At 31.9% G+C, this 18383-nt stretch overlaps 1 protein-coding gene across 1 annotated transcript in view; it reads right to left on the bottom strand.

Annotated features, from left to right (window-relative positions):
• LOC106787356 (matrix metalloproteinase-2-like) overlaps positions 1 to 18383 on the bottom strand; it is a 117925-nt gene that overhangs the window by 69380 nt on the left and 30162 nt on the right. The window contains exons 2-3 of the mRNA XM_014749646.1: positions 11252 to 11353; positions 9910 to 10079 (exon numbers count right to left, since the gene is read on the bottom strand). Coding sequence (XP_014605132.1) covers positions 9910 to 10079; positions 11252 to 11353 — 272 coding nt within the window. The remainder of the gene's footprint in view (positions 1 to 9909; positions 10080 to 11251; positions 11354 to 18383) is intronic.

The raw sequence follows: 18383 nt of genomic DNA, 5'->3' as shown, positions 1-18383 counted from the left end.
GATGTTAGGGGTGAGGTTAGGGGTGAGGTTAGGGGGTTTGGTCGACCACAGTCTTCTTCATCTTCGTCGTTTCGAAGTACTCTCACTTTACCATAGTACTACAGTGCATCAGAAGATAGCACTTTTCGATGACACGAAAAGTGCACCAGCACTATTACTATTACTACCACTATCTCAAGCATCCAAGAACTACCCCCTCTTAGAAATAGGGCTGCTGCTTGCCCCTTTTCAGGTATCGTCCTTGTATGGCGGCTATGTGCTTCTATGTGTCTATGTAATCATCATTTTTCCTTTATATTTTTCTATTTTATGTTTTTTACTTTAACTTTTTCTTTCAAGGGAGATTGCTATTGGATCATATTCGAAAAATACATTACTCCAAGAAGTTTGGATTAATATTTTCTTTTTCCTTTCCTTTTTTTTTAATTTCTTGTAGAACTAAAGATAAGATTTTTGTTTTGAGGTTATCTTTTAAAAAGGTGATTGATTAAGTTTAGTTAGAATATTAAAGGTATGGATTTTTTGATCTTGAATTAAAAAGAAATCTATATTAAAGATTAGAAATACGTAGTTGTGTAATTTTTCTAAGTAAATAAACGTCCAAGATGATCGCCACGGGTTTATCGACTAAGCTTATTTTACTTCATTTCTTTTTTCGAAGAAACGACTAAAAGGAAGTTCCTGAATTCATCGTCGTTTCTTATATTCTCGACTCATCGGATTCCTTTCCTTCTGCCCCTCTTCCTCCTCCTCTTCCTCCTCCTCCTCCTCCTCCTCCTTCCACAAACTCTACGTCTTCATAAAATATGATTTAGTAGCCACGCGAGTTACAGGATGTCGGAAAGTGAAAATGTTCTTCCGTTGACTGATATTATATAACCAACAATGTTACACAACGTTATTCAATTTTCTCTAATGACTTTGACATTTTTAGAAACACCAATGTGATCAAATACTTTCTATGACAAATATATATTGAGGTTATGTCTTTTTAATATGTTCTAATATATTATTTTTTACAAAAGAAATCAAATGACTTAATTTTTTAACTCGTACTTTATATTTACACACACTCAAAGACATACAAATACGCGTATAAAATATTAAACATTTTATTTTTACGTTAGGATCGCCATATTGTAAAATAAAAGAACGCCATCTTCGTTTTTTTTCTTTTTAGGTTAAGAATTCATCATTTTGATCGAAAAATAAATGACGTAACCATACTTTTATATGATTTTCAAACTACGATGATATACTTTTTTTTTATTAGAAGATTCTTTAATTTTAAAAAATAAAGAAAAGAGAGAGAAATAGATAGAGACAGATTAGAATTTACTTCTTGCGGAAGGAAAAGGAAAATCATTTCCTATACCCTTCAAGTATAGAAAGGAAATCGCTTCTCTACGGAAATTTCGAAGCAGACACGAAGATGTCGAACCGGGAATTAAGGGTCTCCCACTATTTCCCCCGCTTCCTCATGCAAATCGTCTTTAAACTGTTTGAGAAGAATGAAAGAATGAAAGAAAGAAAGGAAGAAAGGAAAGAGATCTATGGGAAAAGAATAAGAATGAAAGAAGAATAAAAACAAAAAATTTTTACCGAGAATTCATTTGTGATAAGAATCTTATTGTACTTTAAATAATCTATTTTTTTCATTTTCGTAGTTTTAATTCTAAATATTAATTATATGTACATGTATAAGTATTGTTTGTACTGTTTTCTTGTTTTTAATAATAAACATATAATCACAGGATAGGAAATTTCAATTGAAAGTTAATGAAAATTTAAACGAAAGGTAATATTTAAGTAAAAATCAGATTTAACCTAAACGAAACTCCGAAGAAGTATCATCCAATACCTAAAAATCTTATACAATCTTTTACAAATCATATTTAAAAATAGAAGAGGTAGGGAAAAGAAAGAAAGAAGGAAAGAGAACAGAAATGGAAGGAAAATAAAATACTTAAAATGCATTCGATAAAAAATTTCAAGTTGAAGTATACTTAAAATAAAATTCGTATATTAAACCCGGAATAAAAATCAGTTATACAGAATGAATTGAATGTAGGATAACTCGGAAAATGTTGAAGATATCTCGATATTTAAATCCAATAACAATTGTAAATTCAATCTGATAGCAAGTTTAGGGAATGTTTATCAATGAACATTAAAAAATTTCGATCCGTATAAGTTAAATCGGATTTGAAAAGATAAAAGATACTCGAATGAACATACAGTACACTGTGTGTGTGTGTGATGAGAACATTTTCAATTCAGATTTAAAGCAGAACTATCCAAATGGTAATTTGAAACAAAAGAAAAAAAGCACTCCAGGTTATAACTCGGAATATAACAATCTAATCCAATTTAAATCTAACAATAAAATAATTCATTTGAAAAGAGATGCAACTTGGAATTAGTATTATTATCAACGGAAATAATAATCGTTGGATTTTGAATAAGGGATGGTAACACGAAACAATAAAATGACACCAGTCCCATTAATTACACTACGATTTGTAGCATTTCTACTTGTTCCCATTCCCTTTGGCAATCTTGATAACGATTATATGCTTTCAATGCGAAAATGAAAGAGAAATAACAGTACAATTAGATAGAAAATCCTATAGTATACATCTGATTTGCAAGAATTACATTTTAAATATAACACAGACAAAAAAATGTAATCTAACAAATGTGTAAAACAATATAAAATATAAAACCAAGAATAATTTCTCGAGTGCAAATGTTTATAACAAACAATTCCCCATTAAAATCAATTTTCTTTTTTTCTTCTGTTATTTTTTAGTTTACAAAAAGGATCATTATAAAATTAGCAAACGTTGTCAGACATATGTGACAAGTTCTATCCATAATTTTATAAATCGTGTTGTTCGTTACAAGGAATGATGTGTAACCATCTACGTATCTGCACCACTAGCAGCAGCAAAAGCAACCTCTTGCATTTTCCAACCCTCTCTAAAACCTTCAACCAACACCTAGTTCCGTTTGGAGTGTCCTCGTACTAGGAACGGAGCAACGTGCCTCTTCAGGCATACTACTACTACTACTATCATTACTATTACTATTACTACTACTACTACTAACATTTCCTAGGCATACCAACCACCCTACAATCTACCCTAACCCCTCTACATTACGTCCGGTTATATGTGCATACACACGTTCGTAATGCATATTCCTGTTTCATCTGGTTACCTTATCTATCTTTCATTCTCTTTGACTCATTTATTTCCGGTTGTATCAGTAGATAGAAACATGAGTAGTACAGGTGTTTCTAATTGGGGTCGACTTAACAGGAGATAGATATATATAATATATTATTGTCATACAATGTAATCATTTTCTATTAATAAATTATACATTTACAAAGTGTTATACTAGAGAGATTAGAATTATATTATAATATATTCATTTTTATTTCGTATATATTATTGTCATTCGAAACTAATTCAATGAAAATTATTCGAAAACTCGAAGAGAATAAAATTAAGTATCAGATAAAAAAATAAAAAGAAAACTGGTACTTATTGTCGTCCAATTTAACCACAATTACGCGTATGAGTAAACTCGATCTGTTGAGAGAGAGAAAAGTAACAAGCCAACAACAACAAGAAAATAAAAAGAAACAGAGAGATAATAAAGTGAAAGAGAAAAAGAAAAGAAAAGTAGGATAGAATAAGGAAAAAAAGAACTCTTCAAACTGCACGTTCGTGCTGATTACAGCACAGCATTAATTAATCCCCCACTTCGTTTGGTTTTCCTTCAACCTAGCGCAAAGTTTCTTCCACGTGAAAAGAGTTTTGTCGACAGCACGATGTCTATTATTGCACTATCTGCAATTACATTGTTACATTGAACACCTACGTGCATATTTTAACATATACATTCGATCGAAATTATATAACGAATTCAACACAAACGTTTATGATAATTCTAACACACGAACATATGATTTTCTAAACTAAAAAACAAAATTTCTAAAATATTAAACGAATAAATAACCCCTCAAAGATCAAGATCACATTATTATCCTTGAAACATTCTAATCCGATAAAATATAATATAACATTTCAACACTTCAATTAGAATCCCTAAAGAAAAATCAGTAAAGTAAGATGTAACAAACGTTTGTCAAAAGTCAAAGGTTAACATGAAAATAATGGATCGAACGAATCCCATAGAATGAGTTTTCAGAAGGAACTTCTTTTCAAAAGGTTTTTTTAGTAGTAGTGTGTGAGGGTAAAGAAGGTTTTAGGATTCGTGTAATAGGGAGAGAATTATTCGAAAGAAAAAGGTTGCCCAAGAGAGAAAGAGAGGATCGTAGTTCCCTGTGTGGCACCACCACCACGTCTAACAATAATTCCATTGTTTCCAGCAATTAAGCGACGAGCCACACGACCAAGTGATATCGACGAAACCTTTACTACTACTACTACAAGGAAAACCCTTTTCCCTTTCTCCCTTTTTCTCTCACTTCAAGAGAGAGAGAGAGAGAGAGAGAGAGAGAAGGTTTGGTATAAGCTTATGCAGAGGATCAGAAGCTCTCGATCGCGACACATGATTGGCTGCCATTGTGCTACTGGGTTTGGACCGATCCGCATGATTCTGAACAAAAGGGGAATAGTAGTCGTCCCTCGACCGCCTGTCATGCTTCCCCCTATTGTCTTCCGGTTTGTTTGCGCCTCCATGTCTCACGCACGTGAACACGCACACGTGCACTTACCAACTTTCAACCCCTAAACTCGATCTATGTATACGCGTATACTTTGTTGTCTCGGCTATAAACTAACCCCTCTTCTTTTTGTTTTTAAATCTATTTCTTTAGTTTTACTCTCTCTGTCTCTCTCATACAAACGATTTTTGTTTAACAGGTATTAATATTTTCATATTATTCGATTTTCAACATTAATTTTTCATTTGTATTTGTATTTGTTTGATTTTTCGATTTGTTGGTTATAAAGTTGCCATCTTTCTTTTGTTTCGTCCGCCATTTTGATTAAGATTTAAAAATGGCTGAACAAATGTTCGATTGAGAACTATGAAAGCAAATGTTATAGCTGATTTTTAGATTTAATGGAAATATTCAATTGAATATGAATATTAGATATATTTTGATTGTTGAAAATGTAGAAAAAAAAAAGAAGAAAAAAATGATCTGCTTAATGGATCGATCACGTGTAATACATATGTAACTTTATCGGGTAGATTTCAAATCCTCTGCCTAGCGAATTCGTTGTTTTATTGCTTTCCTGGGCTTTTTTGAAGCCCTTTTGGAAAATTCCAATTTCAACTCTATTGACGCATACTTTCTATCCGTTCTCGATTTCGTAGACGACATATTTCATTATCGGCTTTTGAATATCCCGGAAAATTTTCACCAAAAATAACGCATGATATATTATGATGGTACGATCAGTAAAGTAAATTTTCTAAATTGCATTAATACTCTCTCTCTCTCTCTCTCTCTCTCTCTCATTCTCTCTCTATTTGACGTCATTACATTATATTATCATGCACTTAATCAATTTTTTTTTTTTCAAATTTATTTTACTAAAGAGGAAAAAAAGAGAATAATTATACAATCATTAGTCAAATAAATAAATTTCGATTAAACGAAGATCGTCCGATTATTTAATAAATAAATATTTAATTTATAAAACGTTTATATATGTATAAGTATTCGAAAGGTTTATTTATTTTTCGATCGAATTATTAAAATAATAAAACGATTATCAATTTCGTCGACATTTTTTAAATGAGTGTCCGGACAAGATGGCGTAACTTACAAAGATAACCTAAATTTTCAGTGATTAGAAATATATCACAAAATGAATACAGTATGATTATACAATTGAGATAATAGTTTTTATTTATTCCCAGATAATAAAAAGAATTCAAATAAAATCAAATCTTTTTTTCCGACACAATTAATGAACTAAATTAAATATAAAAAAAAAAGAAATAACGCGACAGAAAATGATGTTCCAAGCGAACTATTTTAACGGCACTATGGAACGACGAATAGAGGAGTAAAATTTGAAAAGCAAAGCATAGAAAGTGTGTTGTGTGTGTGTGTGTGTGTGTGTGAGAGAAAGAGAGAGAGAGAGAGAAAGATAGAAAATGCTTTAGGAAAATCAAGTTATCTTGTTCCATATAGCCATATAGGTGTCTCTCTTTCTCACACATACATACACACACACATACACATACGTGCACGAAAGATACTTTTACTATTTATTATAAAAGCGTGTTATTTCCTATTCCTTCGGGGCAAATTGGATCACCCAATATGAACTTTGCATATTTAGCGTTAAAAGTGTCCGTAGATTTTTGCTTTATAGTTTACATTTCTCCTTTGTTTTTTTCCTACAAAGTCTATGAGAAAAAAGTTTTATCGAATGAAATAGATAAATTGATATTTTTTAAGTAGATATAGTGAGTACGATTCGACGAGATTCTACATAGAAGAAAAAAAGAAAAATAATATTAATAATAACTATTTATAATACTCATCTCTCTTTAATCAACAGTCCAGTTGTTCAGTTGTAAAACAAGAAATTAAAATTGACAAATACTACAAAAATGATTGATACACAGTATGTGTATTGACACGAATTTACTAATACGTAATTTTGTAACTAATTAATTTATTATCTCGAATTAAATTGTTTTATAAAAAGAAAAAGAAAATGAAAGTTTATTTATCGAGCAGATAATTAGCAGTTTTAACGAGCTATAGAACGAGTCAGGTTAGGAAGGCCAACGATAATCGATATTCCTCTAATCGCGAAGAAATGTAATTTATCTCTCTCTCTCTCTCTCTCTGGTGAGAAGGAGGGGGATGGGGGTGTAAAAGGGGGAAGACTGTTCCATCTTCTTCCACCCTATTTGGAACGCCCCTTTAACTTGGCAATCGTGTTACGATTAGAGCCGCCCTTCGTCACGTGGCAACTCCTAATTAGATTTTCTTTTTTAACGTTAATTCGTTTGACGCGGGGGTGGGAGAGGGTGAGTGAGGAGACGAGGTAGGTGGGTAAAGAACTTGGAAGTATTTTCAAATAACTAACCATCGGGTTATTCTTACTTCGTATTTCCCTTTCAACTCTGCTTCGTCGTTTATCTTCTTTTTTATTTCTTTTTTGTTTTTTTTTCCTTCTTTTGTGTTTCCTTCTTTCGAGGTGTTCGCAAAGAAGCTGAAAGTAATCTCTTCTATTTTAAAAATAAGAAGAAAAAAACAAATAATAATATACGCATTAAATGATAAAGAATACAGTCGAAGTGTGATAGAAAAGTGTATCATTAAATGGAAAAAAAAAACAAAACAAAAGAAAACGAAATAAAAATGAAATATTACGATCTATAAAAGGTAAAAAATAAAAAAAGTAATACGAATGAAATGAACAAAATGAACTCGTTGAACGCACCGCGCAAAGGGTTCCAGGGAAAGGAGGAGGAAGGGGTGTCTCACGTAAAATCGCATATATTTAATTTATTTAATAACAAACGAAATTATTTCTGTAAAATTATATAAGGTAAGATTGATAAATCCATTGATAAAACTTTAAATAAAAAACAAAAAGTAAAAAGGTAAAAGTAACAGTAAAATAAAAATAAATAGTAACTCTAGACTGAAAAAAAAAAGAAAAAAAATAAAGAAAGAGAAAAAAGGAAAAGGTTGTAAAGCGTTAAAAGTAGGAAAAAGCTCTCACCGAGAAGCTATCTAAGTAGTTATCAGAAATTTCACGAAGCAAAAGCATTCAGTACCACTTATCGGGCCATCCAACGATCCCCAACCTCCAATTCCTCAACCCTTGGCAACCTACCCCACTCTTTTACCCCCAACAACCCCTATACTACTACCCTCAGTAAGCTGTCTTTTCTTTATCTCTCAAACATATCTCTTACTTTCTTAAACGCAAATACAAAAACAAGCAACTAGAGACTGAGGTAATCGTTCGTAAAAAAATGTTCTATCTATGCTAAACTCAAAACATTATTTACCTTCATCGAAATTATGTTACAGAAAATTTAATGATTTATAAAAAAAAAAGAAAAAAAAACATTAATATATACTGCTTTTCTTCATTTTCTTTTCCTTTCCATTGTCGAACGTTTATCTGAAAATGTGTAATCATTTTTATACAACTTATATTTCTATTTTTCTTTTACACACATAGTTTCCTGTAGATTATTTTTCTTAAATATAATTCGTACAATAATTTTAGAAATATATCTGCTTAATAAATGCCAATTCTTTTACAAATTATTGAAGTTATACTTCTTTTGGCACGCGTTTTAGAAAGTGAAGTTAGATGCGACCGAAAAATCGACACCACGAAGTTGTCGATATTTACGATGCGCGGGCAAATTGAAATTATTTTTGAGGTTATATTCGTTTTGGTACGCTAAAAAAGTATAACCTCTTACGTGCGTACACATAAGTACATAGTTTTTATTTCTCTCTTTTTTTTTTTTAAATTGATTCGCAGATAATTTCAATCGAAATAAATTCATTTATACCCATTCGTATTTATCAAATATTAAATATCTATTCGTTAGTATTTATTATGCATAAATGAATATCAATCGAGCACCATCGGATGATAGAATGGTTTCTGTCGATAATGTAGACTTCCCATGAAATAATTCGTTGTCGGTAAAAACAAACTGATGCGAAATAACAGTTTTCTACAGTATCGACTGTTAATTGTCTATACAATTTCAATTGTATTAAAATCAATTTTCCTTTTTTCTTATTACAGATTGACAACTTAATTGATTTCAAAAGGAATCAATTATACAATTACTAAATAAATCAATTGTGTTGAATTAAATTAAAAACACGCGTATAAAATTCAAATGAGATATGAATATAATTTAACAAGAAGGTAGCCATTGTTTCAAAATGTCTACCAATTTTGAAAACAAAATGGATGACACGATCTCAAAAAACAAAAGAGGTTATGGAAACTTGCTGATATTTTAACAAATGGAAAAAGTATTAGAAAAATCTATTTAATGTGAAATTTTAATCTTCGTTTCGATCACGTACCTTTTCTCAACTTTTACTAATATAAACGAGGTAGAAAAATGATAGGAAAAGAAAAAAAAAAAAGAATAAGAAAGATAATCTTCTCGTTGAGCGTTACCCCTAACTTTTCCATTTGTCCCTTTATCCCAAAGGGGACCACTGACACGTCCAATTACTTTTCTAGAAATGAAAACGACTGTTCTCGATCTAATTAGGAAAAGCAAACGAAAAGAAAAAAAAAAGAAAAAATGCAACGACTGCAGCAGAGCTTGCATGGATTATTATCAATCATTCTCTCCCTTATTATCTCTCACCGTTTCTTTTTCCTCTAACTATTTCCCTATTCCCATTTTTACTACCCTATCAGTGTTAAATTTTCACGACCGGCTCTTCCGCCGAAATTCATTGTCTTTTTAACTGCGAGGATGAGCTTGGGAAAAAAATGAGAATTCAAGAAAGAAAAGAAATAAAACCGAATAAAAAGACCAAAAAAAAATATATTTCCCTACCGTAAAAAAACCTGCATATATCGTATATCGTACAAAATGGCGGACGACGACGCATCGGAATAAAATAAAATTAAAAAATTCTGCACGAATAAATAGCGTTTCTATTCCAAAACGTATCATATATACAAAATTAATATATACAGTGTATATATATATACACTATATATATATAGTTGTAATAATTAAAAAGTAATCCTCGTTCGTATCGACGGAGAGTACAAATTATCGGATTTATTTTTCAACGCGGATGAAAACTATGGTTTAATTGAGATAACCGGTTCTTTTTCTTTTTTTTCTTTTCTTTATATTCTTTGCATGGAATAAATGAAAGAAAAAACAAACCTCCAAGTGAGATTCCGATACGGCCACCGTTGTCCATGAATCGTAAAACGTTTGCGTCTCGTCCTTGAGTATCGTGGATTCTGTCTATCGGCTAGACCACAACGTCGTGCTTTCATCAATTTACGCGTGGCATCGTCGATCTCCCCAGTAACCGGAATACCACTGAATCTCTGTAATTAAATAAGAAATACAAAAGGACAAAACAAAAAAACAACAACAAAATAAATGGTTATTGATAAAGAACAATTTTAAAGGAATACGAAAAAAAAATCACTTAGATACAAAACGAAATCAATAAATTTAGCATATTTTTAAAAAACATTATCAGCATACTCTCTCTCGTATCAAGATAAATAATACTTGTCTTATATTTTTTTTCTATTTTTTAATATGTGAGGAATAAAATAGAAAAGAATATAAAAATGTATGCACATCAAGAAGATGAGGAACATATGTTCTTTTTGACTACCTGTATATATACGTGCACACATATATTCTTTCTTCTTGACGAGTTCGATTTTCATGCAAATCCCTTTTGTTGGAATGGTGGAGAAGAAGATGAAGAAAAAAAAAAAAAAAGGGAAAAAAATTAGAAGGGTGAAAAACGTTGGCCAGTTACACGGTGGTCTGCCTTTTCTTTTCTACACACACTGATGGTGTGGTATATATAATATACATATATATATATGTATATGTATGTCACTGGCAGCAGATCGTTTTTCCAATTGTCTGTGCATTTTAAAACCAACATTTTCTTCCATCCAATGTTCTCTATCTTCTTTCCCATTACTTTCTCAACTCCCCCATTGTGTTTCTTCTTCTATGTAACATTCTACCTTTCTTGCTTTAATCATTTCTCTTCGTTGAAAAAGATAGACACCACGGTTGATTGGTTGGTTGATGATATTTCTAATCACCGGAAATCATCGATAAAAGATATATGGTAATATCACAAACACAGTTTTTGTTCTTTTATCTATTCAATTTCGTTTCTAGAATTATAATTTAAACATTTGACTATTCATATTTTTATATTGAAAAATTGATAGACAATTGGCACGATATTTCTATTGCAAATAATAATAATAATGATAATGGTGGATGTAGGGGGGAATAAACGTGTATTGATGGAATTTTCTATGCCACGAAATTTGAATTTGAATTTGAATTTTACATCGATTCACGCTTGGTTTCTAACCCTAGTAATTTGAATTTACGAGACTAGTAATATTTTTGTTGGCGTTCTTTTTTCTTCATTATTTCTTCTTCCATTGAAATTTATTTTTTTTTTAAACCGCGACAAAGTTTATTTTTACGATAGAAAGGAACATGTAATTCTTACTTGTAAATTTCTAATGGCGTCCCTCAATTGATCTTCCGTCCTGAGATTACCGGTTTCCGGATTGCTGTCCGGTAAATATCCAAACTTTGTCAGATAAGTTTGCTGTAACATAAATTACAAATGTATTGTTAATTGAATCTTCAAATATACAGGGTGTTCAATAAACAATATATACAAACACTACACCCTATCAAAAAAGACAAAATATAAAATGAATCAAATGAATAAATTTATTAAATTGAAATCATCAAAAACCATAAAAAAAAAAAAAAACAATCTAAACGACGACAACCAACATCCTATAATCTCATTAATTTTCAATGGATAACAGATAAAAATGGCGGAACAATTTCCAAAGTATCGCCATATTTAATTTCGTTAAAAAATACATGATCAATCCTAACCTAAATTTTGTACGACGACGACGACAATAACAAATCTTACTATCCGATTAACTTTGAGCAAACAAAAATGGCGGAACAATTTCTATTTCGTAAAAGAGAAGGTTCAAGGGGGTTAAGGTAGTATAGGGTTGGGGAGTAAGTGGGGCCAAGGGGAGGTAAGCTTTGACGACAATGAAGTCACGCGCGGTTCATATTTCTTTAACCGAGCTACAAAGTTTCCCGTTTCTTATTCTTATTCTTCGTTCGATCGAAATGAAATAAGAAAGATAAAAAAGTATGGAAGGGATTGAAAAAAGGGAGAAGGAAGGGTAGGTGAGGAGAGGGAAGTAAGGAAAGTGCTGTGGGTGAAGTAATAGGATGGTCGTCATGGTCGTAAGTTTGCGTTATGCATTACCTATATGGTGAATCCTATTAGATATATACTGCAAGAGTAAGGTAAAAGAAATTGCATTGTGTCACGGAAGAATGGTTTACTGGATACACAAGAGACATTGGAAAATAGTGAAGAATGAAGAGAGAACGGTAAGAGAATAAAAATACAAAAATGTATAGAAAAATATGGTGGAAGAGTAATATAACATTGTGGTTAAAATGGTAATGGTGGTGGTGGTGGTGGTGGGGATAAATCTTTTCTTTCAATATAAAAAAAACCATTCTGAATTTTTTTAATTAGGAAAACCTAAAGACAGAAAGAAATTTAGGGATCGTAATGAGGGAAGACATTTTTTAACGAGAGTTCAAAGGGAAAAACAAATTGGACGAGAAGTTTGTTTACGTAGGAAGAAAAATGTTCATTGATTTTATTCAATATTTGTTTTCATGTAATTTGAAAGAACAACTAGTTCAAATGTGCATTCGATCGATCGTACATAACCTAACTTTAATATTACTCGAAGTTCTTATAATTTACGATACAGTTGAAATTCCATAAAACTTTATTACGAAAATAAAGTATATAAAAGAGACAAGTAATAATTTTATGGAATTTAACATACTTCATATTACATACGACGAAAGCTATTCGTATATATATATATATATATAAAGAACACTATATTATTAAAAGTAAATAGCTCTCTCTTTCTCTTTCTCTCCCTTTCTTTCTAAAAACGAGACGGACGTGAATTAACGAGAAAACCCGAGGAAAATTGGAATACTTTGGCGTGGCAAATAAGTATAGCCGAGTGAGAGAAAGCTTTATGAGCTCCTACATTCGGACAGGGGTAAGTATGAAACATTCTTCTCGTGCCTTTCATACAAAAGAAAAACGTGACCCAAGAGAAAATTGAGACACAAGTGTATACCAATTCAAATTAAAAATAAATTCTACGAAGTAATGAAATAAACTAAAAAACTTCTAAAGAAAATATGCATCTACGAATTTCGTATGAAAGATAGATTAACGAGATTATTAAAAATGGCGGCTATAGAAGATTCTTTCCTCACTTCACGATTTGTAACTTCAATTCTTCGAGTATTAAGACTCCGAGGATAGAAGTTTTGATAAAAATCGTATTAAAGAAAGTGAACAAGTATCCTAACGAACGTTCATTGCTCGAACACCGTGAAAGAAAAGAGGTAAAAGATGTGGAAGATGGGGTGCCATATTTGGTGGAACGATGAGCGGCCCGTAAACGTACAAACGAGTCCGTGGGTAATATATCTTAGGGTAGTAGCATAAAAAGAAGTAAAGAAGAGGGTGGAGACATACAGAAAAAGGGAGAGAGAGAGAGAGAGAGAGAGAGAGAGAGAGAAAGAGAGAAAGAAAGAAGGAAAGAGAAAGCGTGTTTTATTTCTGTATATGTGTAAGTACGTGTACGTATACTGGACTTAGGCCGTCTTTGGTCATCGTGCACGATTTCTCTGGCATTGTTCGTGGATCTCCCTGCTTTTGCTTTAGAACCGGTTGCACGTTGTTAACTACGTCACTGGTTGCATTCCCATTTATGGAGTATAATATAGAACATATGCATACACGTGTGTATGTGTATGTATTGATACACATGTGCACAGTATTGTATATATAATAAATAATATTCATTTTTATATTTATACATATGTATGTATAATATTTGTATCCTTACCGTTTGTATTATACTATTATTAGTATTAGTGTCATATTAAGAAAAAAAAAGTAATAAAATGTGTGTATGCAATATAAATTTATTTATAAGAATGCAAATGAGTGTATAGATTGAATACATACAGAGAAATAATGTACGACACAATGAGATATTTTTGGGCTACGGTTCTACTCCCACCACCACCACCACCACCACGCTACGGAGTTTAACCTCCTCTTTGTTGAGAAAGACAGGGATGAACGAACTATCCAAAACATCGACCCATTTACTGAAATATATATATATTCCAAATTCATTTTCACACTAATTAATTTTGAATGTTCAATATTTTATATTTAAAACTATCTTGAAAATAAAAGAATTATTTATGTATCCAAATAACTAAAATTCTTTACCGATGTATCATCTCAAATCTACATTATCAACTAAGCTCAAAGTATTAGGGATTAAAAAAAAGTTGCACAATGCATAAACCCAAATAGAATTGTGATTCCTAAAAGATGTGTCATATTGTTGCGCGTTGAAGAAAATAATTGGATAAATTTGTAAAGACAAAGGGTGTAAGGTTAAAAAATAATAAAAAACCCTACAATGTTTTATTGTTTTTTTAAATACACAATCGTTTTATCGAATTGTCGTAAATGGAAACTATTTGAAGTAAGGAAAATCTTAAGGGAAAACTCGGTCACGATTAGTAGCAGTTGGTAGTAGTTGTGTAGTTGAACGTGGTCGTGATGCTGGAAAGACGCGACCGCAGCTGCGGTTCTCCCGGATTCTGAATCGCCGACGCGAAACAAAGCTGGGAAATATATCCCAATGATAGATATAGTAGACATTGGAAAGCACTTAAAGTCCAATACACGCGACAAGAATACACGTAACCAATTCTGTGTTCCATTTTATTCTACTTGAAACTCTATTAGATAGTATTTACTTTATTTTATTATATAAAGTGTTGTTTTAAAAGATATTAATAACAAAAGATAAATGATAAAATTAAAAGAGAGAAATTGTTTAGTATAATATGTATTATATGAAATAAAATTTATAGTAAAATCCAAAACCTTGATTATACTTCACAATCGATATAGTTATATAACAATATTTTATTTATATAATCAAATAATTTTAAAATTGTAATATACGATTGTGTTCATATATATTGTATATAACAATTATTTTTTTAAATATTATAAGATTGAGAAAGAAAAATAATCATCCCCTATAAAATTTTGTTTCTTCGTTCACCCGTCGACCGCTAGATGGAATCTTTTTTTCGCATTTAAAATGTTACCTACGTTTCTATATGAGCCTACCAGTGACAATTCTAAATCGCTCTGGTTTTCCTTCAGAATGACGAATAAATCTTTCGCCTTTTACTAAAGATTTCCGTGGCGGAGAACATTTGATGAGTTCTTAACTCAATTTTTTAATACACCCGACGAAAGTCGGGGGTGAATACTGAATCTAAAAATAAATAATTCTAGGTTTATCTGAAAAATTTATCTGAAAATTTGATCTCAAAAACGAATCCCAAAAATATTACTAGGTTGCAAATAGTATTTTACTAGCAAAAATTTACTAGTTTGCAAATAAGTAACTTTGAATTTTTGGATCCTGAGTTTGGTTCTTGTTTCATAACGTGTTGATTTCTGGCCCTTTTGAACCCTTTTTGGTATAATTATACTATTATACAAATAACAGTTTACAGTATTACTAACAGTGCAATAATTTAATATATACAATAATAATAAAATATATTACAATTGCAAATTAATAAGGCCCCCCACAAATTAAATTACAATACAGTAAATTTAAGTTACAATGCTGTAGCTGTTTAAATACAGTACGGTATAATAATACAATATTACAACTCTTTACCAATTACACAGATCCCTAAAAACCCTAAAAATATTTTGTAACCTAAGATTAATGACTTAAAATTAATAAATATAAATGACCAGAAATGTCATTAAATTCCCCAAACGAGTTTTCCCCCAAATTGCGAAAGAAAAGATTGAAGTATCTGGTGGTAATTGTGTAGCGATTAAATCACGTCCTAACCGTAAAAACTTTATTGGGGCAGTATTTCGATGAGTTTAAAAAGAAGAATAGTAGGAGAAAGAGAAGGAAATAGTTCTCTTTTATAAAGGGAAAAAATAGAATGATTTTTCTCACGTTTCTACGATACCTCATCCCTTTGGTTTCGATGAGAAGAAGGTGGCTTAGTACTTATCTTTTTCTCCTTTACTTGTAAGTTTGCCAGCTAGCATTCGCCCGCGGTCTGTGTATTAAAGTCTTTTAACGAGGACCAATTCGATCAAGCTACTCACTTGACCTCGTTGACCTCGTTTCCGGTTCACTTCACGTCCTTGCCAATTGTCTTTATTTCCGAGAGTTAACATGAGATCAGGAAGAAGGAAAGAAGAAAGCAATGCTGAGGTGTCACTTCTAATGTCCCATTTTCTCTTTTACGTGACTTTTAGAAAGGAAATAAAAATAGGTTAGGATTGTATTCGATATATTCTTTTTCTTTAAATAAAATTTCAATCAAGAAAAACGTAGAAGGATCTTGAAATATTTCTAAATGTTTGCAATTATCACAGAATTCGAATTTTTAGAGATAATATTTATGGAGTGCATAAAAAATTTCAAATTGAAACAATTCCTTAGAAAAGAGAGAGAAACTATTGTAATTAATCAAAGTAATAAAAACTTTCCTATATAATTCTAATTAAATAATATTTTAATAATTTACAAAAATGAAAATAAAGTAACATTATTATCCAAGAATAATTCTACCAACAGAGGCCTGGAAATTCGACCACAAGACAGTGTTACGGATTACAACGACAATCCAGAGAGACAACATAATTCAATGTGGATGACAGGGAAAGGACATGGAAAGCAATGTGCCTAGAATATTAGCCCATGTTGAAAGTCTGTTTAGGGGAGGATTGTTGTATAGTACCATAGAGAAGGTCAACTACAGTGAAGAGATCTGCATGGCACATGTACTCTCGAATATATACACATATATACCAAATGGGACGGTAATTAAGTAGAGGAGTGGACCTAACGAGGGTCAGGGGTAAAGAAGGGAAGGATAGGTGAAGGGGGGGGGGAAGATGAGGGATGAGAGTGTAGACCAAGATCTGCTTAATTGAAGCCTGGGCGACAGAGGTGGTGCTAACTGGAGGACATACTGACATACGGCCATTGTTCAACATTTCTACTACTGTCCAAGTCACCACTGAGGTATCTTCTCCTACCCTTTACCCCCTACTCCCTTCCTCCACCTTCTTCTCCTCTTTAGTTCTCCGAACTTTTGACCAATTCCTACAGGATGAATCAAAAGTTGTTTCAATTCAATGTTTTCTCGACGATTGTTCAAGTTTAGTGTTTGAACTTTTTTTTTTGTTATAGATTGTAATAAAATTATAGGTTAGGAATTGTATCACCGTGTATTGTTTTTGATAGGGAAACTTGGCTAGGGGAACTTTCTATGATTGGATACACCACTGTAGATGGTAGTACTTTTTGTAACAGAATGACTGAGTATACAATAAGAGTTGTATCTACTTGGTCATACCTTGAATTACTAGCTCAGAGTTATAGGAAGTTATTTGAAACTAACTAATCTAGTACTACTACTTTCTATTACTGTAGAGAAGGAGTTATTGTAGTTTAAATTAAAATGGATCTTGCTAAATGGTTCGACAAAGGTGGGACGACGAGTTTGAATGACTTTTAGGATTATACCAATATTGAATTAATTGATCGGTATACCTCGAATATTATTAATATTGATAAAAAGAAAAATCTTACAAATAAATAAATAAATGGTGTTTCGAAATGACCATACACTAAGAATACAAATAATTCAAACAAAACTTCGAACAATTAACCTATAAATTTATCCATAGGATAAATACCAACTGTCATGGCTGCCGTCTTGTATGAAAAATCAAAATGTATGTTCAGTAATTTAACACGAATAAAGTCATCGTATTTTAAATGAACAACTTTTGTACCCCTTCTGTTAAAAAGAAAGAAAAAGGGATGAAGAAAAAGGTGTAGGAAAGCCACTACCCTCGTTTGTGTTTGTCAATCAAAACGGAAGGAAATTCTTCGATAAATGTAGTGGACGCAATTTAAACCGGTGTAAAACGCGTTTCGACCGTTTTCCGCGTTTCGACCGTTCATTAATTTCTTTTTTCTTCTTTTAAACTCTCGAGAACAATTACTCGGACTGCGAAAAGGGAAAAAAAGGGGTGTGTGCGTGCGTGTGCGCGTCAGAATTTACGATCTAAATCGCTGCCGCCGGCTAGTCGGGTCCTTTCGCCATTTTCTTCCCTAGGAATGAGCCAATGGGGAAAGAGAGGGGTGAGGGAAGAAGATGACGAAAGCGTGGAGGAAGAGAGGGGGGGGGAGGAAATAGGGGTTGGTTGATGGAAAGAGTGAGAGAATATAAAGGTACGTATAAGAATATATGTATATGTATGTGTGTATATATATGTGAGAACGAATTGGAGTCGCTAGAAAAGGGAAATTCAGTTATTTTCCGACTGAAGAGAACCCGTCCCGCTTTCTCGAAGTTCTCCGAGATGAAATGAAATTCCGCGTTTCTACCATCACGTCTCC

Source organism: Polistes canadensis, unplaced genomic scaffold (assembly GCF_001313835.1).
Source record: "Polistes canadensis isolate GaletaPanama2010 unplaced genomic scaffold, ASM131383v1 scaffold_99, whole genome shotgun sequence".
NCBI classification, from domain to species: domain Eukaryota; kingdom Metazoa; phylum Arthropoda; class Insecta; order Hymenoptera; family Vespidae; genus Polistes; species Polistes canadensis.
This window is presented reverse-complemented; position numbering and strand designations above follow the sequence as displayed.